Source organism: Rhamphochromis sp. 'chilingali' (genome assembly GCF_963969265.1).
Source record: "Rhamphochromis sp. 'chilingali' genome assembly, chromosome: 17".
NCBI classification, from domain to species: Eukaryota; Metazoa; Chordata; class Actinopteri; order Cichliformes; family Cichlidae; genus Rhamphochromis; species Rhamphochromis sp. 'chilingali'.
The window spans coordinates 18,975,644-18,991,531 of record NC_137944.1 but is presented as its reverse complement, the minus strand read 5'-3'; the positions used below and the strand labels follow the sequence as shown (position 1 = coordinate 18,991,531).

General features: G+C 41.9%; 2 protein-coding genes across 10 annotated transcripts in view; one reads left to right on the top strand and one right to left on the bottom strand.

Annotated features, from left to right (window-relative positions):
• spire1a (spire-type actin nucleation factor 1a) overlaps positions 1–4,112 on the top strand; it is a 33,459-nt gene extending 29,347 nt beyond the window's left edge. For 5 of the 9 annotated variants that reach the window (XM_080863811.1, XM_080863814.1, XM_080863812.1 and 2 more), the window contains 6 exons: positions 471–500; positions 1,148–1,285; positions 1,398–1,468; positions 1,925–1,952; positions 2,063–2,214; positions 2,304–4,112. In XM_080863811.1, the coding sequence (XP_080719937.1) occupies positions 471–500; positions 1,148–1,285; positions 1,398–1,468; positions 1,925–1,952; positions 2,063–2,214; positions 2,304–2,565 (681 nt within the window). In that variant the 3' untranslated portion in view covers positions 2,566–4,112. The remainder of the gene's footprint in view (positions 1–470; positions 501–1,147; positions 1,286–1,397; positions 1,469–1,924; positions 1,953–2,062; positions 2,215–2,303) is intronic. The other 4 variants (XM_080863813.1, XM_080863818.1, XM_080863815.1 and 1 more) reach the window with 1 other exon arrangement.
• Positions 4,113–6,403: 2,291 nt separating this feature from the next.
• On the bottom strand, positions 6,404–12,389 carry klhl38a (kelch-like family member 38a). Its single transcript, XM_080863499.1, has 4 exons — positions 12,037–12,389; positions 8,278–9,634; positions 8,071–8,176; positions 6,404–7,875 (listed from the first exon to the last, which is right to left on the bottom strand). Exons 2-4 carry the CDS (start codon positions 9,631–9,633, stop codon positions 7,586–7,588), a joined length of 1,752 nt encoding a protein of 583 aa, XP_080719625.1. The 5' UTR covers position 9,634; positions 12,037–12,389; the 3' UTR covers positions 6,404–7,585.
• Between the last annotated feature and the right edge of the window lie 3,499 nt (positions 12,390–15,888).

The window sequence follows — 15,888 nt, the reverse complement described above, 5'->3', positions numbered from 1 at the left end:
CCGTATAGTGTGCGCAAGAGGCAGCACACAAGCTTTGTACTAGGATTTGGCAGAGACCGAGGTCTATGTGAGGACACCTGATTGGGTGAAGTTCAGGTGGGGAGCGGATGTGTGAAAGGATTTTAATGGACTGAAAGGAAAGCTGCAATGTCAGTGAACAGCCTTCCTTTTGAGGGGTACATTGAGATCAAAAATGAAATGTCAAGCCAGATATATTTGTTAAAAATTAAGTAATCCTATGTGCTCATGCATGTTTGAATGTGATGATGTAATCCAGAAGTTTTTTTTGTATATCTTTTTATTAGATTTTATGCTTGGTTACAACGTTGGCTGTAAGCTGATGACAGACCACCTAATGGGTTCATGCAGTTCTTGTATTAAATTTTACTGAGCGTACTGTGTGATTAGCTCGTTGGAATATAAGGTCTTGCTTCTGTTTAAATATCCTGTTCCCTCTGTCTGCTGGTCAGGTGGATGCCGGCAGTGGTGCTCAGGGCTCGGTATGTCGCCACTACTGCAAAATATCAAATTGTATCACCTCCAAGCACTGTGTGGGGGAACCATCCTGAATGGCGTCTAATTCAATCGGCTTGTTTTTTTTTAGATGAATGGGACCTTGTGTTGTAACTGCTTGAGTGAATGCAACATCTGTGGTGTACTGAAAATAACTCAGGGAAGATTATATATGAGGCCAGATCTTATACAAGCACTCAATCCCAGTAAATGATGATGATCAGTAGATGTGCTCCCTGAGACATTTTCCCCCCTGTGGACTTCTTTTGTAAAACTCCAGATGAGAGCTCAGCTGGCACCATGATGGGGGATTCTCTTACAGATTGTTTCCTTGGAAACATCTGGTGAATAACAGGAGCTCAAAACGTGTTTTTGACAGAGAATAAAGCAAATCTGGATTAAAGTAAAGAAATCCTAGAGTTGTGGTTCCAGCATGGGAGGTGTTGTGTTGCATCACATGGAGGTTCTGCATTTATTTTCACAGCGGCGGTGTGAAACTGCCATTCTCACATCTCGTTGCATGTTTAGGTGATGTGGTGTGCAGTGGGGCATTTTTGTTTGGGTTTGTCAAACACATCACTGTCTGTGTGTTTGTGAGCATGGTTTGATGATGTGATGCATGTTTCCCCCGCAGGAGGAGTTCTGTTATCCGGCGGAGTGTTTGGCTCTGACGGTGGAAGAGGTGATGCACATCAGGCAGGTCCTCGTCAAGGCCGAGCTGGAGAAGTTTCAGCAATACAAAGAAGTCTACAACGCTCTCAAGAAAGGAAAGGTACAAAACCACCTGTAAACTTATGGTTTTCTCTTAAACTGATAATTTGTCACATTGATTTTGAAACGCTAGTGCACCTTCCTCACCTCAATTTTTGTCCTCCCCTGTCCAGCTTTGCTTTTCTTGCAGGATTAAAAGGTTCTCCATCTTCACCTGGTCCTACACCTGCCAGTTCTGCAAAAGGTAATTTGAATCGCTGTTAAAAGGACAGCTCGACTTAAAGAGGGAGACTCCAACATTTAAACAAAGTCTGTATTTGACACTGATTCCCAAATTTATAGTTTTCCTGTTTACGTACCAAACATACCCAATTGGCCTCATATCAAACAGCCACATGCCCAGCACATCCTGGCTGGTATTTCATTAGTCGATAAATCTACTGGATGCATATGAGTAGTTCTACATTTTTCATTGTTTTTCTTCAAACGCGTACGTTATTTAAAGTGCTTTCTGCACTGCAGAAGTCTGAGTCGAGACTAAAGAAACCAAACTATCTACTGTAGGAGCTCGTCTCTCTGGCTCTGCTGCATTAGTTTCTGTTTTAAGCTTTAAGTGACAGTTTGACAGGAGTGCAGTACAAAATCAGTGAAGTGGTTTTCACGAATTTCCAGCTTATCAGTTTTTTTTAATTTTTTTCAGACCTGTGTGTTCCCAGTGCTCGAAAAAGGTACGAGACTGTCAACTGCTACTTGAAACATCAGTTTAGTATTTGACACTCATTCTTTAAGACCTACATGAGCCTTTTTAGTTCAGTTGTTTTGTATCTCTTTGCCTCAGATGCGGCTGCCGTCTAAGCCCTATTCCACACTGCCTATCTACTCTCTGGGTCCCAGTGCTGTGGTTAAAGAAGACACAGGCACATCTGCCCCAGCTGAGCCAGACAAGCAGCCGTTTGGGTCTGCGCACACCCGGCACAGTCTGCGCAGAAGGTGACTTAATAATCGGCAGCATCATCGTGTTGTGGCTGCGACTGCTTTCCTGTGTGTGCACAGATATTCACTCAGTTGTCTCTGTTTAGGTTGTCCAAGCACAGCATCAGCAAAGACGGGCGGTCGCAGGATGAGCTAGAGCTGCCCAAGGAGCTCACTGAGGACTGGGTCACCATGGAGGTCTGTGTGGACTGCAAGAAGTTCATCACAGAGATCATCACCTCCAGCAGGCGCAGCCTGTGCGTGGCCACCAAGCGGGCCCGCCTCAATCGCAGAACCCAGTCGTTCTACATGTCGTCGTCCAGCTCTGTCAACTTCAGGCCTTCAGAGCGAACCATCAATGAGTTGTAGAACATCGGACTGGTCGGTGCACTTTAAGTTAAGCTTTGTCATTCAATTAAAAAAAACAAACAAATAAAACAACAACAAAAAAACCAACAAAAAACTCCAAAACAAACAAAAAAAACCCCTCCCACAGTGATGTGTGTACATAAAGTGGAGTTTCGCAAAGAAGTAAGAAGTGACCATGTGGCCGGTCCATTCCAAGCTAAAGCTAGTAAAGTTTCTGATACTTCATCCTCCTCTCAGATTGGCTGAGAGGAGGGATGCAATGTGGGTCACAGAGAGCAGCCGAGCTTCTGCATGTGGGTGACGTTATCGAGCTGCTGATGTCACCATCATGAACCGGGGTAAGGATGAGTGGGAGCGAATGACACAGAAAGCCAAAAGGTGCAGTGGTATCGTGTAAATAGTTCAAAGGCCCAATCATAGTAGGTTTTCCAGTTCCTGTTTACGTCTAGCACTCAGGAAGAACAAACGATTGTCTTTTGACAGAAATGCACTGTAGATCTTCCCATCAGGTCTGCTGGGGTAGATGTCTGCCAGTCCCCTGCCCCTCTGATTCTTCCAGCAACACTTATGCCAAAAGTTACATCTCTTCTTTTTTTTTTTTTTTCTTTTTTTTTTTAAAAGCCAGTTTAAATGTATATTTGCTATGATCTCATGTGGCTGATACAGCACGTTGAGGGGTTAAAAATAGCCTGGTTATTTTTCTGGGTGGGTTTTAGTATTTAATTAAATGTATAATCAATTCTGTGCCTGGTGCCAAAATGTAATTTCTTTCTCTGAATGCCTTTTGTAGTTACGGACCTACTGTGCATAAGGTTTGGTTTCTCACCATTCAGGCTGGCAATAGAAGCACGGACGTGTTGGGTTCGTGAGTGTGTACATGTTGTATATCTTAACTGTTCCAAAATTTGATTTAATATAAATCTGTAACAAAGTATAATTTTACCACGTTTTAGGATTTCTGCCTCAAGAGTTTCTTTATTGGAAAAAGTTGTTTATTATTATTATTACTATTATTATTAATGTTATTATGTTTCTGTCAATATAATAAAGTTTTATTTCTGTTCTTGTATAGTTTATAAACTTCTCAGTGTTATACCCTTCTAAATCACAAATAGCACTTTTACTGGATCAATTTATTGTTTATTTTTGTTCATTTGTCTTAAATGATTATGATTTATAATGTTTTGTTTCACCTCTTGGGGGTTCATAGTGCCATTTTCCCCACAGTTCATGAATGAAAATGTGTTTGAGCGACTTCTGGCTGCTTCACAGGAAGGACTAATTACTGAATCCACTAGAAACACACCACTGAATTGAATGTAGGCACTTTAAGTATAGGACTGTCATCCTTTACCAATATTTTAGCCTTTTCAAATCACACAGTCTCACACGTGTTCAAAGTGTGTGTTTTGGGGGTAAAAAAAGTTGTTACAAAATGAACACAAATCTTAACCAGGCTGTTCGACGATGATGCCATGTTCCAATGAAATAGTCCATCTGATAAGTTTTATTTTAGAGATCTGTAAAGGAACGTGTGCATGCTGTACTGTGTGTTTTTTTTTTTTTTTTTTTTTTGTTTTTTTTTTGTTTTTTTTTTTGTTTATCAAGGAAATTCTAATAAAATCATCATGATTCTTAAGTCTGACTCTGTTGCCCTGTTACAGAATTCAGCCTTATATGCCTGCAGGCTTACAGAGCACTGTGCAAACCTGTGTTAGGCAGCAGAGGGCGATAGAGACAAAATAAAAATGAAACTGGTTTCCTCTCCATCAGCCTGCAGACACCAGGACATCAGGTGGTAAAGGATCTGTATTGCAGACAGATCCACAAGTTTTTCTGTACCATTTGTATCATCATCCATTTTCAGAAGCTTAAAATTAATTGAACAATTGACCGATAACAAATGTTGAACTCACTTTGAATATTTAACTGAAAAATGAAGTCTAATGAGATGCTGGGACGCATCAAAGTGATGGCAAAATTTCTGAATTGGCCAAATAAAAAAGGAATGCATTCAATATTAAAAGACCATGTAAGAACACTGACGTAGATGATGACAGAATTATTTTCATGGTTAAGAAACGCAAATAACCTCTGACCGAGTCAAGAACACTCTTGAGGAGCAAACCACTGATTACACTCAAGAACAGGAAGTCCAGATTTGCTAGAAAACATCCTGCACAGTCCAAGAAACATTCTTTGTTCCGGTGACACCAAGATGAAGCTGGATAATGGGAAGAGAAAAGTATGGAGAAGGAGAGAAACCGCTCATGCATACTACACCTGGTCGAGGTAATTTTATGGCATGGGCTACCGCTGCGACCGCCACTGTGTATACATAATATGACTGCTGATTGAAGCAGCTGGACGAATTATGAAGTGTACAGATTTAGACAAATGCCGCAAAACTAACTGGACAAAGCTTCACAAATTAATAGCAACCCAAAGTAAATGGCAAACCACAACATGTTCTTCAATGGCCAAATCACTCAATGCTCCTCTCAGGAAAGCAGCTTTTTAGTGACTGAATGCTAAAGTAAAGAGGCAGAGGATGTCAAGGCAAGAAATGCAGCACATCTGGTGGAGTTTACGGATACTAAATATTTAAAACAATCCTTATAATTAAAATTATGTTAGTTTAATCTATTAATTCTGAGACTCTGAAAATGTTAATACAATACATTTGTTAAACCCAATAAACTAAAGCTGAAAGTCTGCACTTCAGTGACTTCAATGATGGATTTTATGAAGCATGTCAGTCATATATATAAATGTATATAATTCTTCTTGCTGCAGTCACTGTGTGTGTTTATGGAGACACACAGAATAGGCAATGATATGCTACCCCTTAATGGGTTAGTAACAGATACTGAAAATAACCTGCCCAGGCCACAGCCTCCCTTAAGGGTGACCCTCACACACTGGTATCTATGGAAAGGTATTGAGCAAACACAGAGTCTGTAAACAATCTGAGAAGGCTGTGTGAGCAGCAGCTCAGTGGAAGGTTTCACTGGGCTTTCTTACATTCTGCTCTGTTTGACTGAGCCGAGCACGTGACTGCCGGTGACATAATCAGAAAAGTCACTGCGTTGGTGGATTCAGCATTTTGAGTTTAGACATTAAGCTCATTTTGCAAGCACGAGTTGTTGAATGCATTCACACAGGGTTACAGAGAGGCATTTAGAGGGACCAGGCTAACAAGGAGCCATTTAACTCAGAGACAGTGATGAAATTTCCATTTGGTTAGTGCTTGTAGGCAAGTTTCAGCATTTCCACTAACACTAATGGACAAGCATTAAAGCGTAAGAGTGAAATCTGATCCCAAATCTCTTCCCCTAAGGTCAGCTTTGCTGGAGGGCTAGTTTTAAGTAGGCCATATACCTTGCAAACAGTGAGCCTCTCAGGGGGGCAGTGGTAACCGGATATGAAGCCTTCATACCAGACGCTCTGCATGAGGAGAATGTGCCCTGAAGGGTCAAGAGGTTGACACTCACATAAAGAAATGCATTCACTACATTCCAGGAACATCCCAATATTTTAATGGGTTTTGCACTGGTGTTTAATGATGTACGGAGAGAAAATGTGTCACCTGACAACCGGAACATGTTTCTGCATTGATGGTGTTCCCTCATGCACGAGGGGGTCGTGACTCAGCTAGTCTGCAGGCAAATTACGAGCCTGCTCAAAATGAAGACCGAGAAGCTGAACTAAGATGCGATTTTGCCACAGCTGATCTGTTTTTATGCGCAGAAAGAATCAATGCAACAAATAAGAAGTTTGACTCTCTCTTTAGTACATAAACACAACATTTATGCACATCGTACAAGTAATACCGCATACAAAAATAAAGAGGAAGTCTCTTAATGTGCAAGTAGCAGCAATGCATTGTTCAGTTGATTCGTGAGAAAGTCTCAAACATTAAGATGTATACCACAAATTGTCCAATAATGGAGCTACCAAGGGCTGGAGCAAAACACTGAATGCATGCTCCATGAGGGACAAGAGGGCTGCAGGACACAGAGGGATGTAATGGCAATCAAAGTCTTGACAGGTAAGGATTTCTTTGTATGACTATGATTTCCCAAATGAATAAAAAAATGAATTCCAGATCAGTTGGTGTGATTGTGCCAGATCACCTTTAGGTTGCCCCTGCAGTCTGATGTAGCCTGTAAACACACAAAAAGTATCTCTAACAACATTTTTTACTCATGGCCGCTCACAGCAGGCCACAGGTTGTCTTTATCTAACGACATTTGCATGCACAGTGAAATATGAATGTAAACCACCATTGAAATATTTGCTCACAGATCTTGGACTGATCCAAAACGTCACATCTTTGCATACTGGTTCTGCCATGTTTTAAGCAGACATCTTAAAAACAGAACAAGCTTTGTTGGGTTTTAACTGAAAATCAACCCCCCAAGACTGGAATAAAGAAAAAAAAAGTTCTTCTTTGCAAAACTTCACCAAACAGCAGAGCAAGTACAACTTTGCAGTAGCCCTTATTCTCATTAATCAGTTCCCTCTGATACACATCAGGGTCAAGAAGGAATGTATTATTTTTTGACCTATAAAGTGCAAATTATTTAACCAGTTTCAGTTTTGTCAAGAGTTAAGTGCAGCTGCCCTGCAGAGTGACAGGCTGTGTTCAAATATCTTGGAAAATACAGTATTAACACAATTTAGTTTGCTTTATACAAGTGTATCCATCTGCGGAAACAGCTTTTAAAGAGCTGTTTGGATTACATACGTGTCCGAGTAGCTGCCTCTCATCATTTCTGGGGTTCTCGGTTCACTTCCGCCCCAGATGCTTAGAAATGACACCTCTGCATGCCAGCTGAGCTCTTCTTCTCTGATGCAGATGAAAGTCAGCCCGACCTTAAATGCCGCTTTACTGAGCTGCGTGAAAGAATGGTGTCACTCTGACATGGTTTCCCATTTCTGTTAGAAGCCAATAAATAATGGCAAAGGGCAGGTGGAGATTACAATAAAAAGGAGCAAGCCGTGATTAGATGGTGGGTCATGGTGGGTTTGGTCTGTTGGAAACGCAGACTAGTGGGAGAGAGCCGTGGTCGAACAGCTTGTATGGCAGAGAACCTTTAGAGGTCCAAACGTCTGTTTTTGGGTCGTAGCACTCGAAGCAGTCCGAGTCCTCGATGACGTCGTGGCCATTCAGGATGCGTCCACCTGTGACGTAGATCTTGCCGTTGATCACTGTAGCACTGTGATGCATTCGTCGCTCCTTCAGGTTCTCACACTTGAAGAATTTGTTGGCTTTGGTGTCGTAGGCAATCATTCGCGTGGTGTACCCTGGAGATTAGATGGTTGGTAAGTCATAGTAAATTACATATAGTAAACAAATCCCAAAGTCGACCAAGCAGGTCGAAATATGAGTCAAACTATATTATAGGCAATATATTATATATAGTCCATATTTTAGCGTAAAACAGCTGCTGAGAACAACATTTTTTTCTCAGTTTCTTAAAAGTAAAAATGCGTCCTTACCTCCTATGATATAGATCTTGTCGTCTATGACGGCGGCGGGAGCACAAACATTTTTCACAGTCCTTGTCTCTAATTTGGACCACAGATTGCGAGCGATGTGATACACCTGTGTAACAGCACAAACACCATCAATCAGCCTTTTTGGATTTCCTGAGCATCGCAGGCTGTTCTTCACTGAATGCTAACTTTGACTGAAGCCTTCCTTACCTGAATCAGCCTGACTGGGTTCTGCATGGCGTCCTCCCCTCCAAAAACATAGATCTTCTGATCACTGGCTGCAACAGCTGGATGAAGCACGGCTGTGGGCATGGGTGCCATGGCCTCCCACTGGTTAAACATACTGTTATACCTCTCTACTGACTGAGAGATGCGCTTATCTACACCGATGCCTCCTAACACAAAAATAAAGTGCAGGTATGAGACGCTTTGGTGGGCATATCGTGGCTCCAGCATGGGCTCGGCAGTCCTCCACTGGTTGGTTTTGAGGGAGAGTGTGTAAACTGTAGCGCTGACCGAGCCGTCGCCTGATGCCATGCAGAGGCTGAGCCCGCCGAGGACGTAGAGGATACTGTGAATGCACACATAAGCAGCTTTGTAGAGGCGCAAGGGGAGCTTGGCCAACCACTGCCAACGCTGAGTCCTTTCGTCATAGAGTAACGCTTCCCTTGAAGTCTGTTCGTTGTTTTTGCGTCCTCCAACTACCACCAGCGTTTCTCTGCAGGTATAACGTCTCGGTGTGGTCCACAGAGGCTTCAGCTCACGGCTGCACTTGGCGCTGACTGTAAGCATAAGGCGACGGACTGACTCGATTATCTCAGTGCAAAGGCTGGAGCTCTGCACCAGTGGATCATTGGCAATGAACTGGAAGAGGTAAGTTGGGTGGATGTAGCGCAGACGGACTTTCTTGAAGAGATCGTGGATTGCGCCCCTTCGTGAGAACGGGTCATGGTGGATCCATGCCAGCAGGGTCTCAAACACTTGTTCCTCCTCAGCACAAAGTCGGTCGTCTTCTAGGTAACACATGAGCTCCGGGAGAGACAACTCACAGAAATCTTCTGTAGCGGCCACGTCAGAGAAGGACCTCACAGCCATCTCCTTGGCCCTCTCCTTCAAGCTCTCACAGTGAAGTATCTCAGACAGTCGGATCATGCTCAGGCAGTTTTCCGGGCTCAGCTGCTCCTGGAGGAACACAGAGCAGGCTTCAAAGAGGCTTCCGTAATGAAGCATGGAAGCTGCCTGCATGAGTGGGAGCACAATGTCCATGGTGATGGTGATGCAGCCCGTATAAACATAGTCCACAATGCCAATGAGCACATTTGAAGAGATTCCCTTCAGATTCACGCGGGCCTGGCTGCTCTCCAGAAAGTTACTGCAGAACATGGCGCGGAAGTACGGGCTGCTGGACACCAGGACGTTCCTGTGGCAGGGGATCTCCTGGTGTTCAGTGCAGAGCAGGACGTCCGTCAGGATGCGCTCCTGCCGGAGGACGTTGAGCTTTGCGAGCAGGTGAGAGGGAAGTTCAGCATCTTTGAAAGAGAAAACATCTTGTGGTCTGGTGGCCATTCTGCACAAGGGATGACAAAGCAGGAATCATTTTGTGACTGATGTCGTATTTTTGTTTTCCAATGGGAGAAAGTGGATGACCGGCTATGCTGATGATGTGTGATGTGATGATCTACATAAATATTAGTGACGACCACAGTTTTTAAAATTTGCTTGCATCTTACTCTCTGTGTACCATCCTCCTCTGTCACACTAACCATGTCCTTCACTACATCCATCAAACATTTTTGTTTTTCCTCTTTTCCTCATGTATTCCTAATATATCCAATGTCCCTCCTCTGCACGTGTCCAAACCATCTCAGCCTTGCACCTCTAGCTTTGTCTCTAAACTGCTCTACCTGAGCTGTCCCTCTGATTTCTGGTCAGTCCCAGTGAAAATATTGACATCTTTACCCTGCCACCTTCAGCCCAGCCTCCTGTCTCTTTGTTTGTGCCACCATTTCCACACTAAACATCACAGCAGGTCTCACTACCATCTTGTAAACCTTCACTTCACTCTTCTGTCACAAATCACACCTGACACTCGTCTCCACCCACTCCACCCCGCCTTCACACTCTTCTTCACCTCTCTTGAGCACTGTCTGTTGCTTTGGATGGCTGACCCCGGGTTTTTAAACTCATCCACATTCATGACCTTTTACACAGCTTCACTGTGTAAAAGGTCATGAGGCCACACACATTATTCTGTTTTGCTCCTCCTGACTTTCATTCCTCTTCTCTCCAGTGCATACCTCCACCTCTCCAGGCTCTTTTCCACCTGCTCCCTCCTCTCACTACACATCACAATGTCATCTGGAAACATCATAGCTCATGAACTGACCTCATCTGTCAACCTGTCCAACACCACTGCAAGCGAGAAGGGACACAAAACCAATCCCTCATCCCACCCCCACCTTGAAACCATCATTCACTCCTACCATACATGTCACCGGTGACCTCATACATGTCTGCTGCTCCTTTCATATGCTTTCTTTAGCTCCACAAAGACGCGGTGCAACTCCTTCCGACCTCTACACCTCTGCTTCACATCTGTAGAGCTCTTTCTCAGCATGAAGCCATACTGCTGCTCACTGATCCTCACATCTCTTCTTATCCTAGCTCCAACAAGTCTTTCCTCGATCTTCATAGTCCGTCTCATCAGCTTCATCCCTCTGTAACCCTTGTTCTTGAAAATCAGTACCAGTACACTTCTTCTCCATTGCTCAGTCATCCTCTCACTCTCCAGGACCGTGATAGCTGCCCTCATTTCCTCCTTTCTAATCCTCTCCTTCCTGATTTACTAACCGTTCTCCATCCATCCTCCTCTCTAATATTCTTTATTCATGAGCTCCACAAAGTGCACCAATTAGATTCACAAGTGTGATTTTAATAAATTTGTATTTGCAACAACTTAATCATGCATGCTTCGAAAACCGTGTGATCTGGTTCATAACAAAGCCTTTCACTTATTCGTCTCCTCTCAAACTCTTAAACCTCCCACGTAGCAGCTGTCTTTAATGTGAATGACTGACACAGATTTCTGTTCCAAATCCTGTCTAAATGATCTCACAGGATTCGTGTGCCATTAGGGCTTATTTCAGTAATCAAGCTGCCCATCATCACTAACATAAACAGAACTGTATCAGCGGACCATCTGTGTTTGTCTCTGCAACCCATCTCTCTCTGGACTGGCCTCACAGTCTCTCTTGTTATTTTTTTCTATATGTCATGTTTTCTCTCTTAGTCCCAGTGTGTCTCTCTCTGGCTGGAGGGTTTGTGGTGATCCTATTGTTTAAAGAGCATGAATTTCATTGGGCTATTAGCAACATTAAGTCTTCAAATCATCTCCGTGCCAGCTACCGATTTACTCCCACTTACATGGTCCAGCCTGTCTGATATATTTAGACCACTAATCATTATTGTATATTATTAAATGCCAATAGCTGTGAGTGGCATTTCACGACTGGGAGTTTTAACTCAGACTTCAAACAAGAGCTGCTGGTGGAGCTGCAGAACCTCTCATGATAAACTGCATCTGAATTTAAAAATAATCCATCTGCACCTTAATCACTTAGTCAACAGTGGTGATGGTGATGAATTGATCATGTACGCAGCTTAAATTATTACACTTTTAACAGACAGTTTATAGCATGGCATCATATTTTTGAGAAACATTTCCAGTCTAAATAAAGAAATGTCATAAAATGCAATGACTCACTCCTTTAAATGCCCAATAAACAAGAGGAAACGTTTTAACCAGAAAATATAGATTCTTAACTAAGAGTTATGCTAATACAAAAGAAATTTCACATTTGAAGATTTAATAATAAAACTGGAGTTAAACTGAGGAGTTTGAGACAAACATCTGTGTGAACAAGATGATTCCAGTTCATCAGCAGTATCTGTGATTAGCTCAGCCCTTACCTCCTGTCCTCAGAGGACCAATATTATCCAAAGTCGTCAGTCTTGACAGAAAAAAAGGATTAATTCCAAATGAAAGACAGTTTAAGCATTACTCAGAGAGAAAATGGGTAGTGACTCAGGGAAGGGTTTCCAGTTAGGCGCTGTGGAGATTGCCATGAGGCCACTGTGTACATTCCTACAGCTAAGAATAGTATCCTGGGCCACTGTGACTCCAGCCGGGCCTCTCATGTGACACAGCGCTGTTTGGTACCCAGCTGCCAGCTTAACAACTCAGCCAGGGTCCAGTGGAGGGAGTGTTTACAATAGCCGCAGGAAGGGGAACCATCACAGGGTCCTGACTCAGGCATTGTTCCCACCCAGGCTGGTCTTTCATCAAAGTGTCCCCGAGCTGCTAACCCTTGTCTGTCTTCTAGTGCCGTCCAAGTTCATCCCTCCTCCTCCTCTTCCCCCTTCCTCATGTGTGTAACCCAGGATGTAGTCAAATATAGAACGGTGCTGATGGGCCACTTTGATCAGGAGAAACAGCTGTAAGAACTGGGCTCAGTTTTCAAGGTGTGGTGGTGTTTCTGTTAGTGTCCATGAACGTGCACAACTGGACGTGACCACTGTTGCTATTAATCACCCGTTTGACAGTTAATTCGTTGCACTGTGTGTGTCAAATCATCAAGAAGTATTTGCCATACCTTTAAGAGTTGAGCAACCAAACGTGGAGGTCCACATTTATATCAGATATCATGAGGTCATCATGTTGCCAAGCAACCACTTAGCTTGGCAACATGATGGCTAAAATGACCCATTACTGGCATTTATGCACCTATAACACCTTATAAAAGTGTCATATAATTTTTATTTTGCATCAGTAACATCTAATTTCTATCCAAAAAGGCTGAATTATGTGTAATGATGTCATTATGTTGCCTGACAACCACATAGCAACTGGCCAAAATGACCTATTATTAGCAGTTATGCATCTCTAAGAGCTTATAAAAGTGTCATATAATTTTTTATTTTGCATCAGTAACATCTAATTTCTATTCCCAAAGTTTAATTATGTATAAAATGATGCATACAAAATGCAGGCTACCTGTTTTGTAGCATTTGTGCACCTGTAGCACCTTATGAAACCATTCTTTTTTCTTTTTTATTTCACGACAGTACATCACTTACATCCACAAAAGCTAAACTACATGCCTGGCAATCACCTAGCAACGGGCTACAGTCACTCATTTTTAGTACATAAACATCTGCCAGTCTATTTTTTAAAAAAACTTCTCTCTTTGTGATTAAGTACATCACTTTAAAAACAACACAAACGGACCAAAACCTACTAGCATGAGCATGTACTAGTTTCAAAAATACATGCAAATTTAAAAGCACAGAATACATTACAGAGAAATGTTTTGTTGATAGCGATCGGTGACTCTGAAAGTTGAGGCCTGGACCTCAGTGCATTAGCAGGTGGAGAGTTAACTGTGAGGCTCATAAAATTACAAGCAGTTTATTAGTTAATCACTTTTTGTGACTCCCCTGTGTGTACTCAGAGTGTGAATGAGTCTTACAATAATAAGTACTGTCTCTAGAGGAATTACATGATCAGTACATAAAGAATAGCTGTTGTAAGAAATTTTAAAAAATTGATTATTAGACATTACTTAATAAAACAAGCTGCTGCTGCTGTGAGAAGACATCATGTGAGATGGTTTGAAATGTAAATAAAGTTGACAGTTTGTTTCCTTTCCTTTTTATTATTTACATTAAACACAAGCAGAGGAGAAAAGCTTAGGGTTACAGAAGGTCTGATCGCTGTTCACAAAGCAAAAATGTCCTCTGCAGCTCACAGTAGTAATCAGGTTTGGTATTTATTTTAAGGTGAGTCATTGTTTGCTGTTGCATGGCTACAGCAGATCATACTTAGGCTTCCCCTTGCTGTTAAATCCCACTTTAGCCCCTGCACATTAAAGCCTTGAGACTATGAAGAACTTTAACAGTATATTTTAAAAAATTTATATTTAATTCAAAAAAAGAAACACTATTCTTCCACCTCTATGCTTCTAGTTTAGAAACAATGTGTGTTTTCACAGCTTTTATATCATACTGTAGCCTTAGATGAGGTATTTCACAAGTAGACAACACTTTATTTTAAGAGATCACACGCCAGAGAAGGCTGGGGAACACTGTTACAGAAATAGGGTGCAAAGATTTCCTTTCCTTCAGAGATCAGATTGAGCCTCTTGTGATATTTTTTCAAATCAGTCTTGTGTGACTTTACAGAGACATTTAAACCTTCTTTTCCTTATATTATCTGTGAGCTATAATGTCATGAGGATTCTCAATCTGCAGCCCCTTTCTGCACTCCATGGAGTTATGCCGGTTGTCTGCCAGGCAGATGAATTACTGTCATGTTTGCTTAGCGGCATATGACAGGGAACTGAAGTTACATGCAGGCAGATTGAATGACATAGCTGCAAGAAAGTGAGCTGTCAGCAAGCCAGATATCATGACCCAAGAGCAGAAGCCACTTTGGTGTTGCAGTGAAATCTTACACTGAGTCACCAGTCACTAAGTGATAGTTTCATGCTTACACGTCGGATTCCTGTAAGAACAAAACTGCAAATCAAACAAAAAACAACTCATAAAAGCTCCAGGTCAGGGTGCAGGGACAGATTTATGATTTTCTATTTTTAGTTAATCATACCGGCTTCAAACTTGAATTTTGCTTTTGTTTCCACTGCTGAACAATGATCACATTAACCACTCACTGAAATATTAAAATATACTGTATATATTTTCTGACCAGAATAAAGACATGATAACAGACCTACTGGGACAGAAGATATATTATCACACTAAAGGATTTTTTATGGTGTGAAAATGAGAGAAAGACAGATTGGGGGACCTAAAAAATGAATGAATTTCTTTTCCAAAAAATTATCTCAGGTGATAGAAGTGTTTTAACAGATCATTTTGGCTTTGCACTTTTATGTCTGACAGGAAAACGATGGCAGCATTTCCAGCTACTTAAGCTAATTATAATGCCCTGTGTTAAAGATGACTGTGTAGTTAAATCCACATCAATCCAGAGTTGTGCAGATGCAAACCTGACAATCATGTAGAACAAGAGATTAGAGGCGATAATTTATGTTTTTAACCAAATTTATCTGCAAGTATTGCACTGTGTTTTATTGTATTGTCTTTCTGTGAAGCTAGAGTTGCTCATAAGTGGGACAATGATACTATGACAACATTTTGCCGACGGTTTGTGGATCTGAATGTTAGATACACAGGGGAGACTTGTAGAAAAAAGTGTTATGAGTACTGAAATTGGTTAGAAATAATATAAACATACATGTACTGGACCACTTATCAACACCAATAGTATCATTATATGCTACATCAAAATATCTAAGTTTGTGTGTATTATCATAAATTTTATATTTCAGTAATGTCTCAGTTAAATAATAACCTCCTTTGACCCCCCCCCCACCCCCCAGCTAATAAAGTGGAAGCAATAATAAGATACTGCTGTATCAATATTTTGACCCACACTAAATGCAAATACTCACAGTATGAGTGTGAAAAATATGCTCATAGCCTACAGACATATATAATATTTACTCCAGTTTGAGCAGGATTCCAAAAACATGCAGAGCCCTGCAGGTTTAGACTATTCCTTAGACTTTTCCCTCAAACAAAAGAATATCTTTTCTGCATCATCAGTGATATGGACAGGCTTTGGGAGATGGAGGCCCATCCCAAAATGTCATTGGGATGCCCCCCCCAGTCAAAGTGGCCCATCCAGTCAGTCAGACCGGCCCTGACTTTCTGGCTTCACGTCTTCATTAGGATTAAAAC

Bases quoted from the DNA above. Each gene is read 5' to 3' on its own strand.
- klhl38a (XM_080863499.1), bottom strand. From the start codon at position 9,633: ATGGCCACCAGACCACAAGATGTTTTCTCTTTCAAAGATGCTGAACTT. The intron at 8,177-8,277 runs GTAAGGAAGGCT...GCTGTTACACAG, and splicing joins ACCCAGTCAGGCTGATTCAG to GTGTATCACATCGCTCGCAA. The intron at 7,876-8,070 runs GTAAGGACGCAT...TCTAATCTCCAG, and splicing joins CAAGATCTATATCATAGGAG to GGTACACCACGCGAATGATT.